Source organism: Pristis pectinata, chromosome 22 (genome assembly GCF_009764475.1).
Source record: "Pristis pectinata isolate sPriPec2 chromosome 22, sPriPec2.1.pri, whole genome shotgun sequence".
In the NCBI taxonomy this organism is placed as follows: Eukaryota; Metazoa; Chordata; class Chondrichthyes; order Rhinopristiformes; family Pristidae; genus Pristis; species Pristis pectinata.
Genome location: NC_067426.1, coordinates 27,429,939 through 27,454,846, shown reverse-complemented (window position 1 = coordinate 27,454,846; position 24,908 = coordinate 27,429,939). Strand labels below are relative to the sequence as shown.

Genomic DNA, 24,908 nt, shown 5'->3' with positions numbered 1-24,908 from the left:
TCTTGTACCATTGATTTTACAGATTATTTCCAATTACCTGTTATATACTTAATATTAAAGAATGTCAGCATTGATTGAAGCAGAAAGCCCGGCTATGTTCTAACCTAGAATATAACCATTAGCACTGAAAATGCAGGCAGACAGTTGTGCTGGGGAAGCATAAACAAATTTTAATTGAGGTTTTGAAAGAGTTGACATTCAAGGATATGGGATGGTATTTGTTAAAGGATTAATAATCCAGAAAATTTAGTTTAAAAAAAATGATTAAAAATACAGGGTTATACAAATCCAGCTAGCACACTCACAATCTACAAAGGAGGTTAACACTTTTACTCTCCACAGCTACTGTCAGGCCTGTTGAGTATTTCCAGCATTTTTCTGTTTTTCTTTAACTGGTCTGGTCTATCCACAGGTCAAGCAACATACCAATGTGTTCAGCCTTTGAAGTGACCTGTCAAGCTTGACAACTTAGCCTTATCAGGAATGGGCAATAAATACCACACTCATCAGGAACAAAATATAATGATGTGCAGAGAAACCAAAATAATTGAAATGTATCCTAGAAGTCAAATGTTCTACCATCAAAAGTAGATAAAACATTTTCCCCTCCTCTTGTAAAATCAAACCCATTTTATGATCTTTTTTAAATAACTGATCAAATAATCTGTTTTTCAGCACATAGCCCAACTATTGGCTAAACCTTTTTCCTAAGCCAAACACCACTGCCATCAGTAGGTGGCAATAATGTTCCACAGCACTGTTACAATACACTGGTGATACCGGCACAGCCTCTGAAATGAAAGCCAGTCACAGGAGGGAATTATCAGCCAATAGTGGACTCTATTTTACTTCCCTTTCTGCCACACCTTGTCTACTTCACAAGTTGGAAGTTAAATATATTTTCACTTCTGCAAGGATGTAGGTTTGAAGCTTAAAGTATCTCAAAATTCACAATTGCTGTACTATTGCAAGATATGTGGGTAAGTGATTGAATCTGAAAAATGGCAACCTTTCTGAAATATCAAAGTACAACATCCAAACATTTTCAGATTGGGCACAAGTGGAATCTTGGACACAACTTGCACTTAATTTTCCTCAGGTTTCTGCCCAAATGGTCATCATCAAACATTAAAACAATCAAGAACAGCACCAACGTCCACTGCTTTAGAATTCCTTTAACTATTTGGATGAAAACCTTTATACATTCAAGGGCGATAACCCTACTTAACTTTGTTATTAAAGCTGAAAATGCATTTAATTAAACACACACAAAAAATCAAGAGTAACTGAATTTCAAATAATTTAAAATTACTTTTAACAAAACTATTTGGAATTATTTAATAGTTACATTTGCTTACCATAACTTCTCAGATCTAAAAATTTTAGAAAGATGTCTATTTGTTCCCTTGGATGAATTTAAGAGAAGATAATGATATTCATGATGTTATAAGGGTGTCCTTCCCAGATATTGGTCTCTCTTGACTGCAGATTCCCCACCATCTGTGTCAACCTTCAAGGGATAATCATCTGTCATTACCACCATCTCCAGCCTAGTGCCACCATCTCCCCCTTTCAGAATGCCAAAAGGTTTGCTCTGTCAGTATCTCATTTGTTTGCAACACCCAGGTCCAGCTAACAGCAGATAACATTTCCATGTAGTGTTGCTCAATATGTTGTCAGCTCTACACTGGAGAGACCAAATGCAGTTCAGGTGATTGCTATGCTGAAAGCACTACAGTCTATCCTGCATGAAAGAGCCTCCTCAAATGCCCTCTAACAGATGCATTTCACAGAAATTCACAATGGTGATTAATTCACACCAGAGGCAGGATAGGAGTTCATCGAGTCAGAGTTATAGTACATGGTTCTTTGGTCCTCCAAGTCCACTCCAATCCCATTTTATTCTCCCCATGTTCCCATCAACTACCCCAGATTTTTATCACTCACGTACACCATAGGGGCAATTTGTAGTGGCCAATTAACCCACCAACCTGCCTGTGTTTGGGATGTGAAGGAAAACCAGAGCACCTGGAGGAAACCCATGGGGCACAGGAAGAGTGGGCAAACTCCACACAGACAGCCCCCAAGGTTAGGATTGAACCCAGATCACTGGAGCTGTGAGGTAGCAGCTCTACCATGTGCACAACTGTACTGCCCCTGTTTGTAGGGAGGGTGAGGAACTGGTGCTGTATCTTTAACTAGAAGACCACGTCAACTCAGTACATGCTGAATATAATTTGCACTTAAGATTCTTCAATTCCAATGGTTTCAACCAAAAATAAACTTAACAGTGCACAAGTGAGCATGAAGGCCTGCAGTTTCTAATCACACAACATGGGGGAAAAGAGGGTAGCGATTAGCGTAACGCTATTACAGCACCAGCGACCCGAGTTCAATTCCAGACACTGTCTGTATGGAGTTTGTACATTCTCCCCGTGACTGCGTGGGTTTCCTCCAGGTGCTCCAGTTTCCTCCCACATTCCAAAGGCATATGGGTTAGGAAGTTGTGGGTATGCTATGTTGGCGCCAGAAGTGTGGTGACACTTGCGGGCTGCCCCCAGAACACTCTACGCAAAGATGCATTTCACTGTGTGTTTTGATGTACATGTGACTAATAAAGAGATCTTATAAGTAAGGTCTGTGATGGTGAAGAAGTGACATTCAGAGACAAAATATTTGACAATCTAAAGCAAGTGGGAATAAGTGGACCCTGAGGTGAAGTAAATAAAACAGTACAGAAGCAGGTCCTTTGGCCCATGACGTCTGTGGCAAACACGATGCCAAGTTAAGCTAAATCTCTTCTGCCTGCTCATGATCCTTATCCTTCCATTTCCTGAATATTCATACGTCTCGTCTAAAAACCCCCTAAATGCCATTATTGTATCTGCTTCCATCACCATCCGTGGCAGCCCATTCCAGGCACCCACCACTCTGTGTAAAAGAACTTCCTCCTCTCACCTGAAATGCACGTCGTCTAGTATTTGAAAATGGTTGCAGCATGGAAAATTTCCCAAGGAGAAAGCTCCAGTAGCCAAGGAATGTGACAAAGGTGGTAAATGAACTCACCGACCCCATTACTGTCATACTGAGGGGGAAATTCACCTCCCCTAATGCACCAACCCAACCTTCCATTCCTTGGTTCTTGGTACAGTCATTCAGCATTGCTGTCAAACCAGTAGGAGTGATGATTGAAACTTAAAAGTTGTTGAACTTACCATTAAGCCCAGAAGTCTGTAAAACAGCTAAGAGAACACAGAGGTGCAGTTCCACGAGTTGTACTGAGCCTCACTACAATAGTTCTGGTTGTAGAGATCAGGGTCGGAACAATAGAATCAAGAACAAACAGAAACCAGGGTGATCCTGATGGATTGTAGTGGTTTCAACATAGCAATCACTCAGTTGGTCTCCCCAGTGTAGAGCTGTCAACATACTGAGCAACACTACATTAAAATGTACCAGTTATTAGCTGGACCAGGCTGTTGCAGAGGAGTGAGATATTGAGGGAGCAGATCTTGTTGCAGACTGAAAAGGATAGATATGTTTGATGGTGGCACTAGGCTGGAGATGGTGTCAATGGCAGATGATTATCCCTTGAAGGTTGACACAGATGGTGGCGAAGCTGAGGTCAAGAGAGACCAATATCTGGGAAGAACACCCTTAAAAATCATGAATCTTATTATCACTAATGTTTTAACCATTCAGGTGAAACAATTTTCCTTTAGACTATAGAATAATCAGTTACAGGTTTATCACCAAAAATCTTTAATAATAGATACTAAAGCACAAGGAGGACATTTAAGATGATTGTTTACCAGCTTACAAAAGATCCCATTGTATGGTGGCAGACAGGCAAGATCCAATACAAGGATGAAATGGGAAAATGCAAAAAAAATTACGCTTGGCTTAAAAGAAAATGCATGCCATAATATTCGGATATTTTACATGGTGTCTGAAGATTTTGTTACTGAATCAGAAAAGATTTAGATGAACATTATTATTTCTAAAACCTTAGTTTTCAACGATATGCTTAAGCAAGCAGCTTATCAGCAGCTTCTCAAGAATAATTAATGATAAGCAATAAATTCTAGTCTTCAGAGTAATGCTCAAATCTCTTGGGGAATAACTTAAATATTTTTCTGAAACAAAAATTCAAAGTGAACATCACAACAAGCAAAAGGAATAAAACTGAATCCAATGAACAACTCAGCATTTTGAAACCAGATGCATTTGATAATAGTCACATTTTCCCCTTAGCCTCTACACCCAGAGATCAGTTTTCAGGTGTGATTGAAGCTAGTTATGCCAGTCATTATTTCTTTTTTTGTCAAAAGATGATAGCCTTGTAGGAGGAAACTTGCATTATGGAGAACACTTAAAAGATAAAGGACTGTCAAATTAAAACCAAGGTGATTTCTTTTTCTCTCTCAGAGGGTTGAGTGTCTTTGGAACTCTTTTCCTCAAAGGACAGTGGAAGCAGAGTCATTCTCAAGGTGAAGTTAGATTCTTGATAAGGGAGTGAAAGGTTACCAGAGTAGGTGGGAATATAATTAGGCCAGCCATGATCTTATTGAATGGTGGAGCAGACATGAAGATCTAAATGATTGACTCCTGCTCCTAATTTGTATATTATGTTGTCATTATAGGTCCCTCACAGACTGGATGACAGGAGAGAGCTGGTGGTTAGAGGCTCAGTGGGGGAGGGAAGTGCTGTCACCAGAGGATAAGGATCCAAGGGGGAGATCAGAGGGTCTGGGTGAAGGGTTGGTTTTTTGGGCAATTGGAGCCTGGCTGATCAGGGATGGACTGGTGCCCAAAGAAAGGTGTGGATCTTTATTCTTGTGGGGTTTGAGTCCAGCACTGGAAACAGTTGTCCTGGCAACGCCCAAAGGTTCTTTCCTGGACAACATATACAAATGCCCTCTGCAGTGCTCCAGAAGGGTGTGGACCTCATGCATGGATGTGTCCAGTAGAGTTTCCAGTGTAACATGAAACAACTGTGAAACGGTTGTTACATCACTCTGTCCAAAGTACATTTTCAATCACATGGTGCCAGCAGAGTGGCACACCATCATCTTACTGGACTAGCCTCCTTTCTGGATTTCACTCACTACAATAAAACTTTGCGCTGTTATAAGTTTTGTGGCAGGAATTAATCTAATAACCTGCACACTACTTTGGCCGCTTTTAACTCCTCTGCCCAGGGCAACAAGTCCTTCTTATTTGCTCTGTCTAGGTCCCTTAATTAAGCCTCTCCATAGCACCTCTATCCGAAGAAAACAACCAAAGCCTATCCAATCTTTCCTCATTGCTAATTTTTTTTTTAAATCATCCTGGCAACATTCTTGTAAATTCCTCTGCACTCAAATTTTTTCTGATGTGGTGGCCAGAACTTCACACGTTATTCAAGCTGTGGCCCAATATGTATATTATACAATTTTAGCATACCGATACTGCTCTGCTATTCTATGCTTGTCAGTAAATAAATGCTTTTTATATGCGTTTTTAACCGCCTTATCTACCCGCCCTTCAACCTTTACATACCTGGGGGTATCACACTCTGTCTACTGAATATTCCTTTGCTTTATTACATTCCCCAAATGCATTACCTCACTCATCTCTGGATTACCTTAAATTCTCCTATTCTTGCCTTGATCATTCCTGAATTCAAAACCAAGCAACACAGGGGAAAGGTCATGACACCACAAAAAGCGACAAAATCAATACTTGCATCCCTTCCTGCATTGAATCATAATTACTATATTAAATATAGATCGCAGGACTTGGAAAAATAATTTCACTATTCATTTAAAAACAGACACTCTCTTTATTTCAAAGTTATCGTTTCTTTTTACATTTCTGTGATTTGGATGCAGGGTTCTTTTTGTTTTTATTTTTGTTCTTGACGTTGTGCGTATCGTAATACCGGACGCCAACCTTCTTTGAGTGCTGCATACGGTCCAGTCTTCGCTTCTGCAAATATAAAATCACAAGACCTCAATGAGTGGAAAGCTTCCAAGTAGATTTATTAGCAATACAAAGTTCACAAGCCATTGGCTGTGTGGCCGATTTAGACAGCACGGCTTACAATGCAATGTAGTCCTAATGTCTCAGATGATATTAATAACATACTTCATGAGGGTCCACCCTCCCCCTTCATTGACCTGAATGGCACGCCCTTTCATTCCTTCACCCTCATGCGTTTATCTAGTGTCTAAATGTTCCTTTGCTGTTCACCTCAGCTTCTCCTTTCAATATTCCACATTCTTAACATTCATTAGGTAAGAAATTTCTCTCAAGTTCACAATTAGATTTGTGATTTTATTTAATTTTTAAAAAACTTTTCTTACAAGTTGTGTGCAGTTCTGGTCGCCGAACTACAGGAAGGATGTAAGATTGAAAGAGTGCAAAGGAGATTTACTAAAATGTTGCCGGGTCTTCAGGAGTTGAGTTACAGGGAAAGATTGAGCATGTTAGGACTTTATTCCTTGGAGCGGAGAAGAATGAGGGGAGATATGATAGAGGTTTACAAAATGATGAGGGGCATAGATAGAGTTAATGCAAGTAAGCTCTTTCCACCTAGATTAGGAGAGATGTACGAGAGGACATGGCTTTAGGGTGAAAGGGGAAAGGTTTAGGGGGAACATTAGAGGGAACTTCTTCACTCAGAGTGGTGGGAGTGTGGAATGGGCTGCCATCTGATGTGATAAATGCGGGCTCACTCTTAACTTTTAAGAGTAAATTGGATAGATACATGGACAAGAGAGGTCTGAAGGGGTATGGGCTGGGGGCAGGTAAACGGAACTAGCAGAATAATGTTTCAGCACAGACTAGAAGGGCCAAATGGCCTGTTTTCTGTGCTGTAGTTTTCTATGGTTCTAAGTGGAATACTTCCATCATTTCTCCTAATGTTACCACTCAGCCTTCTGTTTCCTAGAACAAAAAGCTCAGACAGTTCTACCTTTACTGAAGGTTATAACTCTCAGCTCCCCAAATATTGCTGTGATTTTCTTTCTGCTCTCTATATCCATTTCATAACAACAGAAAACAGAATGGTGCAGTGCACTGGGGACAAGCACAGATTGTTCCAACCTAGGTTCTCTATGTTTAATGTAAATTCCAGACTTATGCATTCTATCCATTCAGAAATGAATTGTATGCTTGGTTTTAATTTGAAAACCTCACCTTATGGAACCAAAACACTACTTTTAATGATTTATGTATCCGTAACCACAGATTTCTTTGGTTTATAGGTTGCAGGAAAATAAGGGAATGGGATTGATGACATGGCTCTTGGAGTCAAACACAGACTTAATGGGCAGAATGGCTCCTAACTTGTCATAACAAATATAAATGTTTATGAGAAATTTTGTCCTAATTGGACTCTCATTATTCAAGCCTCCTTAGTCTTTGCACTAAAATACGTCACATTAATTTGCCTGTTACAAGCCCATGCTACACAATCATTAATATCTACCAGTATTTTGTAATTATTAACTCTTTCTCTATTTGGTGTGCTTGGCAAATCCAGAAAATGCACCTCAGATTCTCAAGCTCAGCATTTGTTCAGTTTGATCACAACTGCATACCATTTAAAACAGCATGAATACAACTAGAAACTGTCTTAAATTAATCAGAATTCACTGTCATTTACTGGATCCTCAGCATATTTTATTTTTTTAAACAGAATTTGAGATATTTATGTAAATTGAGAAAAACTTTTGCTCAGGTGAAGTTATTTCCCCCCACAGTGGGGAAAGGGGGTTCTTTAGGAGCTGTTACATTATCATGTTCAACAAAGAATCTTGTGTAGGAAGAAAAAAACTTGCCTCTTTGGATGAGAGTTTGGGAGGAGGTTGTTCGTCCTCTGATTCGTTTTGAGCTTTTCTTTTTCCTCCTCTACCACCTGTAAAAAGTTCAATGGAAGCTTTAAAGAAATAGCAACCTTTTGAAAGTGAGAAAACAAAAGAGAAGCTGGACTCCACTGTATAAAGAGCTATTTGAAATCAAGGAGAGGAATGAGTTCAGATCCACCCTTTCACATCATTGAAACAATAAATCAATTCAACATGTGAAAGGAAAACATTCAAAACATACATTGTGCACCATTTAACATCACTCTCAAGTTCCGTAAGTTTTAAGGAATCCTCAGTTGGTGATATATTTAAGGCACTGCAGATTTCAAGCAGCCAACCACCTCAACAGCATCACTCTTCATCGTCCATACCAATCGCTACTGTGCACAATATAGCCTTGAAATTCTGTCGTGGTAAACACACACGCCACTGGGCACGTACAGTGATGTTAAAACAGTGCACAATGTACGTTTTAAATTCATTTGTGCAAGATAAATTCAGAAGATACATAGAGCACATTTGCAAAGCTCAGACTGAAGGGTTGTGGCCTGCTTTGGTGGTACGTAAAGGAGTCCTGATCTTAGCTGATCTGCAGCCAGACAGTCTGAGGTATACTATGACCTTCCAGAAGAGATTTTTTTTTATCCACTTCCCTTGTCCTTCAAGCTACAATCCCCCATTTGCCTGACCCCAATTCCCTTCGATAACTCCAGCCCGATACTCCCATCATCCTGTCTGCGATTCAAGACAACCTTCTCAACCACAATCCCACCCACCTCTGCCACCTTCAGAATAATTGCTTCATCTGCCAGCTCCGTAATGGCTCATGGACCTTGTCATCAGTGCTGTTTTAATGCACTTTTCAAGGCACTGTACATTTCAAACTTCATCTTTCTTGATGTAATCATTGAAACTAAAGTGAAGAATAAGTGAAAGTAATGTCCCCAGAAATGCAACTTAAATAAACTGTTCTTAGAAAATTTCCAAGCAGATTTTTTAAATTCAGAATGCAGATTTATCTCCGTTGATTTAAAAGAAGATTTGTACCAATGTTTTATTTTCACAAAAAACAAAGTCTTTACTTACCATTTTCTGTAGGTTCAGTTGTCTTTCGACCTGTTTGTGCGAGTAATTTTGTGGTAAGCCCCTTGGAAATCCTAAAACGTTAGAAGTAATAATGTTACACAAAAAAAATCTTCTGCCAGCAACAGGGAACAGAATGTCAAATTTTAATGTCAATTGGATTGCTGAATGACCAATGTATGTAGCTACATCCTCCAACAATATCCATTTTAAATTTCATCTAGATTGGTCACAGAATCACAAACATCAAGAAATACAGCACAGAAACAAGCCCTTTGGCCCACCAAGTTTATGCCATCTATCAACCACCTCTCTTACATCATTTTTTTTTAACCTCCCATCCTCATCAGCTCCCCCAGACTCTACCACTCACCTACACTCTAGGGAGCAACTTAGTGACCAATTAACCTACTAACTTGAACACCTTTGGGATGTGGAAGGGAACTGGAACACTCAGGCGAAACCCACACAGTCCCAGAGAGAATGTACAAACTCCGCAAAGACAGCATCCAAGGTCAGGATTGAACCTGGGTCTCTGGCACTGTGAGGCAGCCGCTCCACTAGCTGTGTAACTGTGCCACCCCACGTGCTATTGCAGAGAATGTACCATCTCTATAACAAAAAAAAACCATGGCAGGAAATGCAGTGAAACAAAAACTTTATATGAACATAGGGAACATAAGATCATAAAAAACCAAGAGCAAGAGTGGGCCTTCAAAATCTTGGCTAATCTTCTAACTCAACTCCAGGTTCTTATCCAATCCACACATCCCTTGATCCCTCTGGATTCAAATAAAAATAATGCATTAAAGGCAAAACTCAACATATTTTAAACTGATACAGGCCCATTGTATTTTCAAGGACACAAATTAAATACTCAATACTTTCTAAAGAATAATGATCCTATGGTTTATTTCACCTGTGGCATATGCAATGAAAGAGGAATCTACTGTGCCATCAGGAATGAACATTTGTTCATAGTTCAGTTATGGGTTCAGGAGATCTTAAGAAAATTTTACTTGTAATAGATAGCTTGGAAAGATTCTTCCACACCATATGCTGGAGAAGAAACACTCCCAAATGAAGCTACTATTCAATATTCTGAATCACAGCACTTGCCCTGCAGATACCATATCACATCACAGGCGACTAACTTCAGATGATGCCAGCAGTTAGAGCTGTAGTACTGTGTGTAAAACCTTCCATCAAAAGTTAGACGTAACTGGAGGTTGGATTTTTAGGATGACAAAATACAAGGAAAAACCTGGAAGAGTTAAGGAAATTCTTAAAAACCCTAATAAAAATTTCTCATAGACCCAAGTGTGATCTCACCCATATTATTCAAATCAATCTTTCCTTTATACCAAGGGACACGGATTGGATGGTTTGGCTGGATAGCCTCACATCGATAAACCCTTCTTCCTGCCTGAGGCTTTACCACGACCATACACAACGCTGGTGTCCTTTACAGGTCAAGCTGAGTTTCTAATTCTATACTTTCTTTCACCAAGGTCACCTAGTTTCACTTCCAAGAAATCATCCATCTTTACTGCAGTCTCTGCACAACTACTGCTGTAAATCCAATCATCCCCTTATTACATTCTTTGCTACCCCAAAACAAAGGCCTTACAGAGGAGCATTATTATGCAAAATGCGGCACCAGATGACCTAAAGCCAAGTTAAAGAGTTTGGTTTTAAAAAGCATCTTGATCTTTAAGGAAGGGGGCACTGTAGGGACAGGGTGTGGGGAAGAAATTGAAATATTCAGCCAACCAACACCCTGTCCCTGCAGTGCCCCCATCCTTAAATATTGAGATGCTTTCTAAAACCAAACTCTTTAACTTGGCTTTAGGTCATCTGCTGCCATAGTTTGCATAATAATGCTCAAGATTAGAACGATGTGCTGTTACCCTGTGCTTTTTCTCAGTTGAATTCCATGGAGTGAAATGGCAATATTAAATCTAGTCGCTTTTGTATGCTGCTTAAAGCACACATTCCATCTTGCCGATAATCCATACCCTTTCTGATCAATGATGACAGCTGATTTTGCACTGACTCAAATTCTACTCAGTTAATAAATGATCCATAAAATTATCCTATCCTAACTTCTACCCAATGTGTTCTCCTGACTTGAGTCTCTTTTGTGACCCCTTTTCTCAGCCTTCCTATCCTCTTCTTTAGCATGTATTTATAGAACACAGACACGGACCATTTGGTGTCAACACTCCCATTTGAGTCCCCTCCATCTCTCCTGATCTAAATATAACCCTTGGATTCTCTTCTCTCATTTATGAGTGTCCACATTCCTTGAAATGCATTTATACCACCTCCTTCAACCACATTCCCACCATTTTTTGAACAAAGAACATTCTCCTGAATGCTCGACTGGATTTCTTGGTGACTGTCTTCTGCTGATGGACTCTAACCACGTTTTTCCTCACAAGCTGAGACATTTTCTCTACATCCACCCTATCAAAGTCATTCATAAATGTTAAAGGACACTTATCAGGTTACCCAGAGCTTTCTTTTCTCAAGAGAAATGAGACCTAGTCTGTTCATTCTTTCCTGATATACAAATGCCCTCATTTTTGGAACAAAAACAGAAAATGCTAGAAAAACAGCGTCAGGCAGAATCGGTGGAAAGAGAAACAGTCAACATTACAGATCTGTGAGTGAAGGGTTGAAATGATGACTGCTTTTCTTTCCATAGATACTGCCAGACTTAGAGTTTTTCTTTCCAGCAATTCTCTGTTTTTAAGATTTCCAGTTTTTTTGACTGCCACTATAGGCATTATCCTCATAAGAAGATCCTAAAAGCCATGTTCACTGAAACGAGATCTTTTTGGTAGAGTGTCTGCTTAAGTAATAATGTTAAGTTCAATAAAAAGCTCTCAGGAAACAATTTCTTGCACTGGGTTGTTGATGAAGGGGGATTTTTTTTAGGGAACAGAGAGAAAGAAAGAGTGGAAATCAATAAGCTTACCTTATAGCTGAGAATCTCTTTGCTTTGGCTTTATCCAAGAATTTTTTGTATTTTGCAATCTTTTCATCCAAATCCCGCAGCACTTGCTTTGGTTTCTCACGTTGAAGATTCTCCTCCTGAAGTTCATTTAGTCCAGCACCAGTTGGTTCTTTCCCATCACTATCCTCCTTTCTCTGCTGCTCCTCATCCTCCTCCTCCTCCCCCTCTTCCTCCGAAATGTCTTCTTCAGCGTCAGAAATGTTTACAGGTAGAAGGTCTGCCTCAGAAAATTCAGGCACCACATTGATTTTCCCGAAGTTTTGCCTGACTTGTGCAACGATTTGCGGCACAGCTGAATTCTCAGCTTTTTCAGGCTCTTTTTCAACAACCACTTCTTCTAATGACTCTTTCACTTGATCAGATTTGTTAGTCTCTTTTTCCACTTCTGACACAGTTAATGGCTGGAAAACATAGAAGTGAAAACTATTGGAGAAAACAGTCAGGCTTTGTGCATAATTTTGCACTTCACGAGATCAAATATAAGTAATCAGAAAATGTCCTCCAAAAATAATAAAAGTAATAAAAGGGCGACAATGGCTAACACAAGGGGACATAATTTTAAGGTGATTGGAGGAAGATATAAGGGGGATGTCAGGGGTAAGTTTTTTTTCCCCATACAGAGAGTGCTGGCAGAGGTTGTGGGGGCAGATACATTAGGGACATTTAAGAGACTCTTAGATAGACACATGAATGATAGTGAAATGGGGGGCTACGTGGGAGGGAAGGGTTAGATAGATCTTACAGCAGGATAAAATGTCAGCACAATATCGTGGGCCGAAGGGCCTGTACTGTGCTGTAATGTTCTATGTTCTAATTGTTCCACATAAAGTTTAAGGTGAGGAAGTGAAGGGTTAAGAATTGCAACCATACCTATAACTGGCAAACAAAATATATATATATGCATTTATATTTCTTTAGCAAGGACTAGCAAGCTGCTGACCCACTAGTTAGGTTGGAATGTTAAGTATGTTAACTGCCTTTGTTTCGGGTAACGAACCATTCCGATATGTCAGACGGTGGCGATACTGAGTGTAATTAACATCGAGGTGAAGACTTGGTCTGAACAATGAAGGGTGATACCTGCCTTTGAAAGCCTTGATTATAACTCAATTATACTAAGACAAAAGGTGTGATAGCTGTCTCGGGATCTCTATAGCTTGACCGAAAATCGCCACGCCGTTTGCATGGGACGTGCGTGACAATTCCTGTATAAATGTCTGTCTGCCCTTTGTTCGGAGAGAACTCGGGAAGTGACTCTTAATGAGTGCTGAAGAGAATTCTCCTAGCGGTGCACTGCTAATAAAGGTATTTGTTCGAATCAACCTTGTGGCACTGTGTTATTTACGGCGGATAGAAAGGGAAAATTGATTTCCGGACGACAATTGTACATATTACACCGAAAGATGCTATCACCACTGAAAACTATTTAATATCATGAACAGTCCAAATTTAAAAATACCAGTTTCCAATTCTATTGCATAGCTCAATATTTTTATGTGCTATCCGAATGAATTTTATCCAAAACCCAGAAAGGGTGACCGGTGTGCATTTCCGTAAACTCAATTCAAGTTCCCCGGTGGTACAATGTGCACATGCAGGCAGGATCCTGGACATGCACTGTGAAGTCAATCAGTGAAGAAGGCGAATGCAACGTTGGCATTTGTTTCTAGTGGAGTAGAATATAAGAGCAGGGATGTGATGTTGAAGCTCTATAAGGCATTGGTAAGACTTCATTTGGAGTACTGTATGCAGTTTTGGGCTCCTTATTTAAGAAAGGATGTGCTGACGTTGGAAAGGGTTCAGAGAAGATTCACTAGAATGATTTCAAGAATGAGAGGGTTAACATATGAGGAACGTTTGACGGCTCTTGGGCTGTACTCCTTGGAGTTCAGAAGAATGAGGGGGGACCTCATAGAAACACTTTGAATGTTAAAAGGCCTGGACAGAGTAGATGTGGCAAAGTTGTTTCCCATGGTAGGGGAGTCTAGTACAAGAGGGCATGACTTCAGGATTGAAGGGTGCCCATTCAGAATAGAGATGCGGAGAAATTTTTTTAGCCAGAGAGTGGTGAATCTGTGGAATCTGTTGCCACGGGCGGCTGTGGAGGCAAAGTCATGGGGTGTATTTAAGGCAGAGATTGATAGGCATCAAAGGTTATGGTGAGAAGGCGGGGGAGTGGGGCTAAATGGGAGAATGGATCAGCTCATGACAGAATGGTGGAGCAGACTCGATGGGCCGAATAGCTGACTTCTGCTCCTCTGTTTTATGGTCTTATAGTATACAATGCACAACCGACTTCACTCGCGCCATGTTCGTTTCTGCCCACATGATGCCCACAATGGCAATAGTCGAAGATGCTGGGACAAACAATTAAGATGTGCATCTGCCTTAATTGAAAGGCTAGTTCCGATCTAAGTTGTTGCTGTTGAAGGATACAGCGCTCTTCCTTAAGGGACATTTCTGTTTTACTTTCACATCCAGAGAGATAGCATTCCTCTTTTGATGACTGGTCTCCATTTCTTGCCAATGTTCTCCATGGATCTGTCATCACACAACTCTCACACCCTCACCAACTTTTCCTTGATATGACATAACCTACACGACACCTTGTTTTCTCTTGTGATCTCAACAGCTTCCGTTCCTCACTGACAATCTTCTCACCATCCCCCCAACCTCAACCTCCATTCCCAGGCTCCCCACTCACTTTCCTGGCTCAACTGGATCTTTCATCCAGCTAAATTGAGGAAATTACAGGCCTTACATCAATGGCAGGGGAGTTATTGGAAGGGATCCTGAAGGATTTATTTGCATTTAGAAAGGCAAGGACTGATTAGGGATGGTCAGCATGGCTGTGTGTGTGGGAAATCATGTTGCAGGAATTTGACTGAGTTTTTTTTTGTTGTCAAGAGGATGACAAGGGCAGGGAAGTAGATGTTGCATATGTGGATTTTAGCAAGGCCTCTGACAAGGTCCCACATGGTAGGCTGGTCCAGAAGGTTAAACACATGGGATCCAGGGTGAGCTAGCCAATTGGATGCAAAATTGGCTTGGTGGTAGCAGGCAGCGTGTGGTGGTGGAGAGTTGTTTTTCAGATTGGAGGCCTGTGACCAGTGGTGTGCTGAGGGATAAGTGCTCGGTCTTCTGTTGTTTGATATATATATTAACGAAGTATGAGAATGCAGGTGGCATGACTTTGTAGATGACACCAAAAGTGATGGTTATATTGGACAATGAAGAAGGCTGTCTAAAGTTACAACAGGATTGAGAGTAACTGGGAACTTGGCAATTGGGTGGTAGAAGGAATTGTGCGAGGTGATGCATTTTGGAAAGTTAAACCAGGGCAGGACATACACAGTGAATGGCAGGGTCCTGGGGGAGTGTTATTGAAAAGAGACTTTGGGGTACATGTACACAGTTCCCCAAAAATGGAAACACAGGTAGATAGGGTGGCAAGGAAGTTGTATGACATGTTTGCTTTCATCAGCTGAGGCACTGAGGACAAGAGTTGGGAAGTTACATTACGGATGAATACGACATCGGTTAGGCCGTACTTGGAGCATTGTGCGCAATTCTGGTTACCATCCTATAGGAAGGACATGATTAAGCTAGAGAGGTTGCAGAAGAGATTCACAAGGATTGGAGGGCTTGAGCTATCAGGTGAGACCAGATAAGCTAGGTCTGTTTTCCCTGCCAGAGTTATATAAAATTATGAGAGGCGTAAATGGGGCAGATAGCCAGTGTCCGTTTCTCATGGGACAGGTGTCTACAACTAGAGGGCATAGGTTTAAGGTGAGAGAGAGAGGAGGCTTAAAATTTATCTGTCAGACCACTTTTTCCACACAAAGTAGTTGGGTATCTGGGATGAGCTGCCAGAGATGGTGGTGGTGGAGGCAGGAACAGTAACAACATTTAAGAGGTATCTGGACAGGTACTTGAATGAGCAGGGCATAGAGGGATATGGAATTAATGCAGGCAAGTGGGATTAGTATAGATGGACACAATGGTCAGCATAGACTGGTGGATTGAAGGGCCTGTTTCTGTGCTGTACAACTACCCAACTCTCTGGGTCCTCTCCAGCTCACTGTGAATCTAAAATGTATACATATGCTAATTGCATTAAGATAGAAAACATTTTCAGCTCTGGATGCTTGGCAGATGAAAAGGCATGAAATTAAAGCAAACTTTAAAATTAAGATCTTTTATACAGTTGATTCAGAACTGGTTTTCAACAATGATAATTGTTAGGCTACAAAAGGATTATAAAGTTTAAATTGTGTTTGCAATATCTATAAATGACTTGGATGAGATCGTAGGGGGCACTGTTAGAAAGTTTGCAGATGACACGAAAATTGGTGGAGTCGTAGATAGTGAGGAAGGTTGCCTAAGGATACAGCAGGGCACAGATCTGCTGGAAGGTTGGGCGGAGCGGAAACAAATGCAATTTAATCTAGACAACTGTGACTACAAAGGCTTGATGTAGGAGTTGGCTGTGGTAGATAGGGAACATACGACTATAGAAATCTAATGGCTAATATTTAAAGAATATATTGTTTACAACAAATATATATCTCTCTTATGGCATAAAAAGCCGACAGGATAGGTGGTCTAACCATGTTTAAAGATAGCATTAGATCAAAGGAAAAGGCTTAAGACTGCCAAAAAATGCAAGTCTAGCGATAAGGAAAAATTCAGATTTCAGTAAAGAACAACTAAGACATTGACGAGGAAAGTTTAATAGAAGAGTATTCTAGTGAGAAATATAGAAACAGACTGTAAAACCTTCTATAGATATGAAAAAAGGAAAAGACCAGCAAAAGTTAATGTGGGTCCCTTATAAACAAACAGGATATTTTGTTGAGAAATAAGGAAAATGCAGAGAAATTAATCAAATACTTTGTGGCAGTCTTCAAGAACATATAAAACACCTTCTGGGAAATAGTAAGTATCGGAGAAATTAATAGGACTGAAAGTCGATGAGTTCTTTTCCTCCAATCCTTAGGGCCTAAAGGCATGCATCCCAAGACTTTGAAAGAGATGGTGGTTTTGGAGAAGATGGAAGCATTTACTTAGTGTAATACACCGGGGTGGATTATGGATTGGTTAACAGACTGAAAAATAAAATACTGGAATAAGCAAGTCATTTTTGGGGTTGGGAGGTTGTAACTAGTGGATATGTGCTGGAACACTGCTGAATCCAGAGCCGTTCACAATTTATATCAATGATCAGCAAGAACAGATCAAGGTGTAATATATCAAAGTCAGATGGTGATAATTAGCTGGGTGGGAATGTGGATTGAGGAGAAAACAGACTTGAAGAGTATATAGAGTGGTTTAGTGAATGGACTAGGCAGATGAATTATAATATAGAAAAATATGAAATCATCCACTTTGATAACGAAATCAAAAAGCAGAGTATTTTTGGAATGGAGTGTGATTGAAAACTTGGTGTACAGAGGACCCTCCATGTCCTTGTACACAAATCACCAAGTCAAATGCAGGTACAGCAAGCAAACAGAAAGTTAGACTTCACTGTTAAAGGATTTGAGGACAAAAAGTAAAAACAGCCCAATGCAAATTTTACAGGACCCCAGTAAGACTGCACTGGAATCATGTGTATAAGTCAGGTCTCCCTACTCAAGGAAGGATATACTTGCAACAAGGCGAATGCAACAAGATTCACCAGGTTGTTACTAGGATTACTGGGGAAGGAATGGTGTTATGAAGAAAGATTAACCAGACTGGGCTTTGTTCTCAAAATTTTAGAAGAATGACGGAATATTCTTACGGAGCTTGACAAAGTAATTGCAAGGATAATGTTTCTCTTGACTGGCGTGTCTAAAACCAGGTTAGCTGTGGTTATTCAACACTGAAATGAAAAGTAATTTCTTCACCTAGTAAATGGTGGATCTTTTGAACTCTCCACACAAGGATGTGGATACTCAGTCAGTGAGTTTATTGAAGACAAAGACCAATAGAATATTGGGCATAATGAAATCAAGGGATATGGGGTCAGTGCTGGGAAGTAGCAACGAGGCAAAAGATCAGCCATGATCTTATTAAATGGTGGAAGAGGAGCAAAAGTCGAAATGGTCTACTTTTGCTTCAAGTTCTTGTGTTCATTCCCTTGAGCAGATATCTCAGAGAATCAAAAATTAATTGGTACTAGTTATTCTGCATTCAGACAGACTATTAGCTTAAAATCATTGAGACCCAGCACAAATGAAGCATAAGGAGTAACTGAAAATGTCATCATTTCCTTTGATAGTGACAATGACTGCAACAGAATTTTATTAATTCAGACCTCTCCAATGCAAGCACAAAGAGAGCTTCTGCCTGGTACCAGGTAGGCAAAGGGATAATACCCTGCAAACATCAGTATCACTGAGCTAAGTATTACCTGGATTCTTAAGGGCTGCACTACATCCCTAGCTAACATGATGCAGGAGTAAAGAGGTTTGGATTCCATGCAAAAACATTGAAGACACAAAAGAAACAACCAAGTTTTTAAATGAGCAACAATATGTTCAGTTGGCTTAATCAAGGCATTAAGAGCAGGAATTCCATATTAACCCACTTGTCCTCGTTAATGACTGCAAGGAATATGGGTGAAAAATTAATTTCTTCTTTATTCCTACCACTGGAAGCACATCATGAGTTCCTTATGCTTTTTAATACGTCATATATTTATGGTATAATAAAAGCAGAGGGTATTGCTGCTTTTAGAGTTAGTGCAATTTAAAATTTCAAGGTTTTGTAGCTTTGTGTTATATCAACATCAAGATAGAAGCATTTCACCTTTAAAAATAATTACATCACCAATTCACACCAATGATTATTATGGGTTTATCAGTAAACACACCTGCTTTATAAACCAAAAAGTCATATTACCTGGGAGTCAGCTTCAGCATTTGGCGGTTTCACGTAGAAAGGTACTCGTCCTCTTTGCCAATCGTTCAATACCATTTTGGCCACAGTTTGTATGTCAGGTTCTCCACCCTGGAAAGCAGGTGATAAAATTGGAAATAAGCAAAGGGCAAACTTAACTGGCTGCATCTACCCATATTAATTTACTGATCTCTCAAATCTGAGACTAAATGCATTGCACTTTCGACAAAGGTTTCTAAGGCCAAACAACAATTCAGCTGTAAGGTAACACCGCAATAAGCAATCGGTCCACATTTTCCTTACACAGTTCTTTACCAACTACTGCTTTCTCTTCTGAAAGAAGTTTTACAATTAACAACAATAGGTACTTCACTAGCTTGTACAAGGAAATTCAAACTTAATCACCACTCCTTTTCAAACTGTTGTAAAGCAAAGACTTGGAATAGTAGCAGGTGATTTAATTCAAACTCCATACAAAAGAATTCAACAAAAGAAACCAAATTCTGCACATGGTCATCAGTGGTCATGTTCAACTATTGATTTAATAGTAAACACCATTAGCTAAGAAGTATTGCACACCAAATGTAAATGTAGAATTTACTGAATAAACACTTAAATTCTCAGTTTAGTTATTTAGTGACTTAGAAAGGAGGAAATTAAGGTATTGAAATGTGTTTGACATAGTCAGCAGATCTTTCATTCACATGAATGGAATTGCAGTTCATAAGCATGCCATCCCTAATATAAACTGAGCAGTAGATATGAAATACATGGAGACCCATGCTTCATTGAGTCACTGGTCCGCACCAGGGTTTTATGGTGTCCAGGAGTGGAGTAGTACATAATAGGCTTCTGTTAGATGCATTGGCATGAGATGCCATCATGATAAAGCCCTGGATCCCACTTGCTTTTACTAATCATATTTCCAACCCATGCTACCACTTCAATCACATACACCCCCAGATTTTAGTTCTTCTACTCTAGCTTACATTGCCTCCCCTCCTGCTTCCCACCAAAATATAACAATTCACATTTTTCACCATCGTTTCATTTGCTAATTCCACTAGACTCTCTGTAACTTCTTGCAGTCTACTCCTCAGCTTACTATCCCTCCATAATACATGTCATCTGCATATTTGGAGGCTGTGCCCAATCCATGCCGGCCCAATTCATTAATATATATTAGGAATAGCAGCGGTCCTACTACCAACCATTGAGAGGTTCCACAATACATTCTCGTCCATTCCTAAAAGCAACCATTTACTACTGATCTCCTTTCCTGTTCCTCAGCCAGTTTCACGTGCACTCTACTATAGTGCATTTTATTCCATGGCCTTCAACCTTGATGACAAGCCTATTATGTATCATTTCCTGAGTTGCCTTTTGGAAGTTCAAATAAATCACACCATCCCCCTTTCCTTCACCAATCCTCCTTACTACAACATTAGAAAACTACATCAAGTTAGTCAGGTTTTACCTTCAGGAAATCTTAGATTTCCAACATTTAGCCATGCATGCACAGAAACCCAAGACTTCCTGAAGTACAAGAGCTGATCACCAGCATCTTTCAGGCCAATATAACATCACCATGGTATAAAACTTTGAAGAGTACTGAAGGAGCAATGCACCTTCAGTCTTTTACATTAAACATCAAACTAAGGCACAATCTCTTTGCTCAGTTCAATGTTGAAGCTAGAATTCAAAAGAGTATGATGTTCTTTTAGTGACAAAAAAGCCAAAAAGCAGAGTCAATCACATTCCAAAAACTTTACACTTCCATGCCAGTTCTTGCATCTTGCTCATGGTAAAACGATGGCCATGCTCAATAGCAGCTCCCTTATTGCAATTCACTAAACATTCAAGCATGAAGAGTGGAATGAGGCCCAATATAAATGCAAATATTTCTTTCAAGTGCACAATTAATAAAAATCACAGTATTTTTTTTAGCAGCCAGCTTTTCCCTGCAACTTTTCTCCATGCTTGTGTGGTCCCAAAAGTTCCATGAATAGAATTACCAGCCAAGCAGCCCGTTATGCCCAAGACAGGTGCAATGTTTTGTATTCTTTCTCTATTCTACATTTGCCTGGATTAATGGTTAAGATCACAAGGAATGCAACTACAATCAATACTGGAGGGAAATGGTGCAACCATCAATTGATATGGTTAGATTATAAAGGAAAAACAAGACTTGAAATTGCATCCATATTGCTCTGTGATAACAAGTGTTGATGCAATGCAATATTTTGTTTTATTAATTTTTCCTCTTTCAAATGATTTCAACAAACCATACAAGGAAGTGGAGAACATCTGTTGAGTGAAATCACTCCCCCACAGTTTCTTCAAACTACTTGTTTGCAAAGTTGTAACCCTTTTTTGGCCTAGTGTCAAATTTTCATTACATTATTGAGTTTTCTTTTTAAATTATAGGAAGTGCTATATAAATGCAAGTTATTATTGTTGCACCATTGGTCAAAGTTTGGATACAAATCAATTACTCTTCTATGCTAATTAAGTTGTCTAATACCTATAATCTTTGGTTATAAGGGTTTATACATTTTACTATAGGACATAATGTTTTCAAATTCTGTCCAACACTCGAAACGTTTGGTCAGTTTCCAGTTTTTCTGAACTGCCATTCTAAGTGGTAAATTGTAAAGTACATATTAATTCTCCACCTGCTATATTGGTTTAATAGCATTCTGAAAATGAGTTCTGAAAACATACAGTTTATGGTCAGTATACTTCAATCAGAGAGGTATTGTGTGTAAATGATGTTATAATGAATGTCACCTTCAAAAGCTTTCCCGTCCTGAATGCAAGCTTTTCTAAGAAATCAACTGGATCGCTCCAACAATCTATTTTGTATGTCCTGCTGATGTATTCTGCCTTAGCTCTTTCTAACACAGCAGCAATATGATCTTCGGGACATTTGATTTTCTCCACTTGAACCTGTAAAATAAACAGGGGGATAAAGAAATCAATTTAACCAGGCAAGGCCTCTTAAACTCAGCCATACTGGATTGCTCTTGGCTTCAAAGGGGACCAAAATGGAAAACTCATGGAAAGCACAGGTAAGCAACTGCAACCTACTCCTGAATAAATTCGTATTGACAACGTCATTTTTATTAATAGTTGGGCACCGGTGATCTGGAGCAGAATTATACCAGTATAAACCACCTATGGCAGCTTTCAACACAAAACATGATCAAATCTCGCACAAAGCTGACGTCTTTGCACGACTAGAAATTAGAATATCAACTCATGGGTCAGATGAGAAATAATTGCATTTAATCACCCAGTTTACCTAATTTAAACCTTATAATCAGTTATCACCTTATTTACTAGAATATGGATATCATTCTCCGTGTTTTACTACAACATCCAGAAAGAAATATACCAATTCAAACGTTACTACATTATTACCAGGCAGCTTTAAAGGAGACTGAAATCCAATCAGTTTGACATACAAGGACAAAACCAAGGCAAGAACAAATCTACCACTAACGTTCATCAACAAAAGACATGCTGCATGTAAACAATGGGCACATATTGCATATGTCACATGAGCCAAGAGAGCAGTTTCTATACGTGGTATGCAGGAAGGGCTAATGGACTTTCTTTAGATGATATGCAAGAAAAAGGAGTGCAGCCTCGATATGTGAAATGATTGAAGAATAAATTCAGCTTCTGCGCATGTGTGCCAAGAATAAAGTGTGCATTTTCTATACGTGCACACACTTAGTTGATCCAAGGAAGAAACCAAACAGTGCCTTTGACAATTTAATTTTTAAATAGTGCTCTCAGCCTCTCTGAATCAGCAACAAAGAAAAGTATCATGCGCAGAAAGGCCCTGATTATAAGTGCACAATGAGTAACGTATATAATGCTTGGCATCAAATAATCAAACTCAAAACATACACATCCAATGTCATCAGTCTTGACAACATGGTCTTACCAAGGGTTTGTACTGCTATAGGCAGAAATAGATCTCTGCTAGTACTGTAGCACAAGGGAAAATAGATCTCTCAGTTCAAAAAATCAAATCCTTTATCTTCATTTATTCGCTGGGTACAATGAGACCGAGGCTATGAAAACCATAGGCAGAAGAATATAGGAAATGCTTGAATTGGTATACTTAAAACCATATCAGCTGATTAAGTTCAAGTGGAACACTACTAAGTTTCAATTTGGGGACTTGCAAGACCAATCCAAAAAATGAAGTGCAAGTAAGGAGAAATTCACGATCAATTAAAGAGAGGGACTGCTACAACTGTATTTTTGTTCAGCTTTTTTCGGCTATATACCAAATAAAAAGGAACACTGTCTTTGGTATTATCTCAAATGGGATTATAAAAAGATGATATGTTGCATTATAACCTTGCAAAAGAACATAATCTTTAATTACTTACCACTGCTCTTTGATAGGTCACATCGAATGTGGAAGTAGTAATCAGCACAATTTATAGTCTTGTGTTCTTGGCATTCATTTTATTAATGAATCTAATGTTTTTTTTAAAAGAAGCATGCTTTTGGAGGTTGCACTCACCACTCCTTTCAACACAATTTCAGTCTCTGTGTCACCAGATGGATACACAACCCCAGGACAATCAATAAGGAAAATATGTCGCATCAGAGTAATATACTGCCAAACCTGCAACAGGGAAAGAGGGAAGACGAAAATTATTGCAGCATCTTGGGTCATGAAATCTTAACATTAAACTTAAATTGAAAATACTATGAGCCATTGATTCTGTAATTCTACAAAAAATGCGGTAATTCTAGACATTGTTTGCTGCTCCAAATTCCAGCATCTGCAGTCTTGTCTCTCCTAGACACTGAGTAACATTTTCCTTTTAAGAACTATAGTCTCACTACAGTGGGCCATGCAACTGGAAATAATTAGAATCAGGTCACACCAATGTCAGGATTCAGAAAGTTAACAAGATATAGCAGAGGATGATTGTCCACAGTACTGAAGACCACGAGCAAAGATTCTGTATATTGTATTTATCAAATGTACCCAACAATACTTAGATTCACTCACCTTTTTAATGGTTTAATTTTCAAATTAAATCCTAAAATCCAAGTTACATACCTTTGTTTCTCCAGCAATAGGTGCAACATTGCAGACTTTCTTTGATCGAAGTGCATTAATGATGGAACTCTTGCCAACATTAGGATAACCAATGAAGCCCACACTGATCTGTTTTTTGTCACTATGCAGCTATTTAAAAATTGAAATGATAACACAATCAATGCCTTCATAAATTTAGTTTGTTCTTGCTTACAGCTGGAGAGGCAACTTCAAAACTTAAGCAATGAATTTTTAATAATTTGCAGATATTAGTTTTAACCACTGAAGACATATTACACATTTCAAAACAAAATTAATCAGTTTTACTATATTTGCTGTTGAATTCTTATAACACACAAAAAAACAGAAATTGTAGAAAGTTTTCTTTTTAGATCAAGTCCATTCTACAGTCTAAGGAACAGAAAGAATGAATTTCCAAAAACCGGAAAATACGAGTCTCATGCCAACACATTAGTAACCTGTATAAACAGAGATTTTCATCTGTGATTACACCAGTGGCTTTTTGAATATGCTTAGCAACAAGAAATCCTGAGGAATTTTGCATTGCCAGCACCATCTTCAAAATGTACTGAAAAAATTATTTTATTAAGAAAGCAATAGCCAACAACCATTTATCATCACTTCACAGTTAAATATTCCAAAAATGGGTGCCAGTTCAGGAGGTTCATTTAGGTCACCTTAAAGGATATACAATGTATAAGATTGGTTCTGCATCACTCTGGAGTTCAACTATCATCTAAATAATCAATTATTATTAATTCTGTGTTCACAAGTTTTTGAACTAGTCAAGTATCAGAAGAATTACTTGTTCATTTTTAGTCTTGGGTAAAGCTCATCTTCCATTTGGACACATTACAGCTCCAGACTCGATATTGAATTCTATAAATTCAGCTAACTCACTTTCTATGTCTGAATCGGAAGTCACCAGTTCTGATGCAAGTCATCCATCTGTAACATTGGCTCAGACTTT

The 24,908-nt window shown here is 39.1% G+C and overlaps 1 protein-coding gene across 1 annotated transcript in view; it reads right to left on the bottom strand.

Moving 5' to 3' along the window:
* Window positions 1-5,804: 5,804 nt before the first annotated feature.
* gnl2 (guanine nucleotide binding protein-like 2 (nucleolar)) overlaps window positions 5,805-24,908 on the bottom strand; it is a 33,108-nt gene continuing 14,004 nt past the window's right edge. Inside the window, exons 9-16 of the mRNA XM_052036127.1 lie at window positions 23,939-24,067; window positions 23,390-23,494; window positions 21,634-21,792; window positions 18,847-18,954; window positions 11,920-12,359; window positions 8,940-9,010; window positions 7,827-7,903; window positions 5,805-5,970 (exon numbers count right to left, since the gene is read on the bottom strand). Coding sequence (XP_051892087.1) covers window positions 5,836-5,970; window positions 7,827-7,903; window positions 8,940-9,010; window positions 11,920-12,359; window positions 18,847-18,954; window positions 21,634-21,792; window positions 23,390-23,494; window positions 23,939-24,067 — 1,224 coding nt within the window. The 3' untranslated portion in view covers window positions 5,805-5,835. The remainder of the gene's footprint in view (window positions 5,971-7,826; window positions 7,904-8,939; window positions 9,011-11,919; window positions 12,360-18,846; window positions 18,955-21,633; window positions 21,793-23,389; window positions 23,495-23,938; window positions 24,068-24,908) is intronic.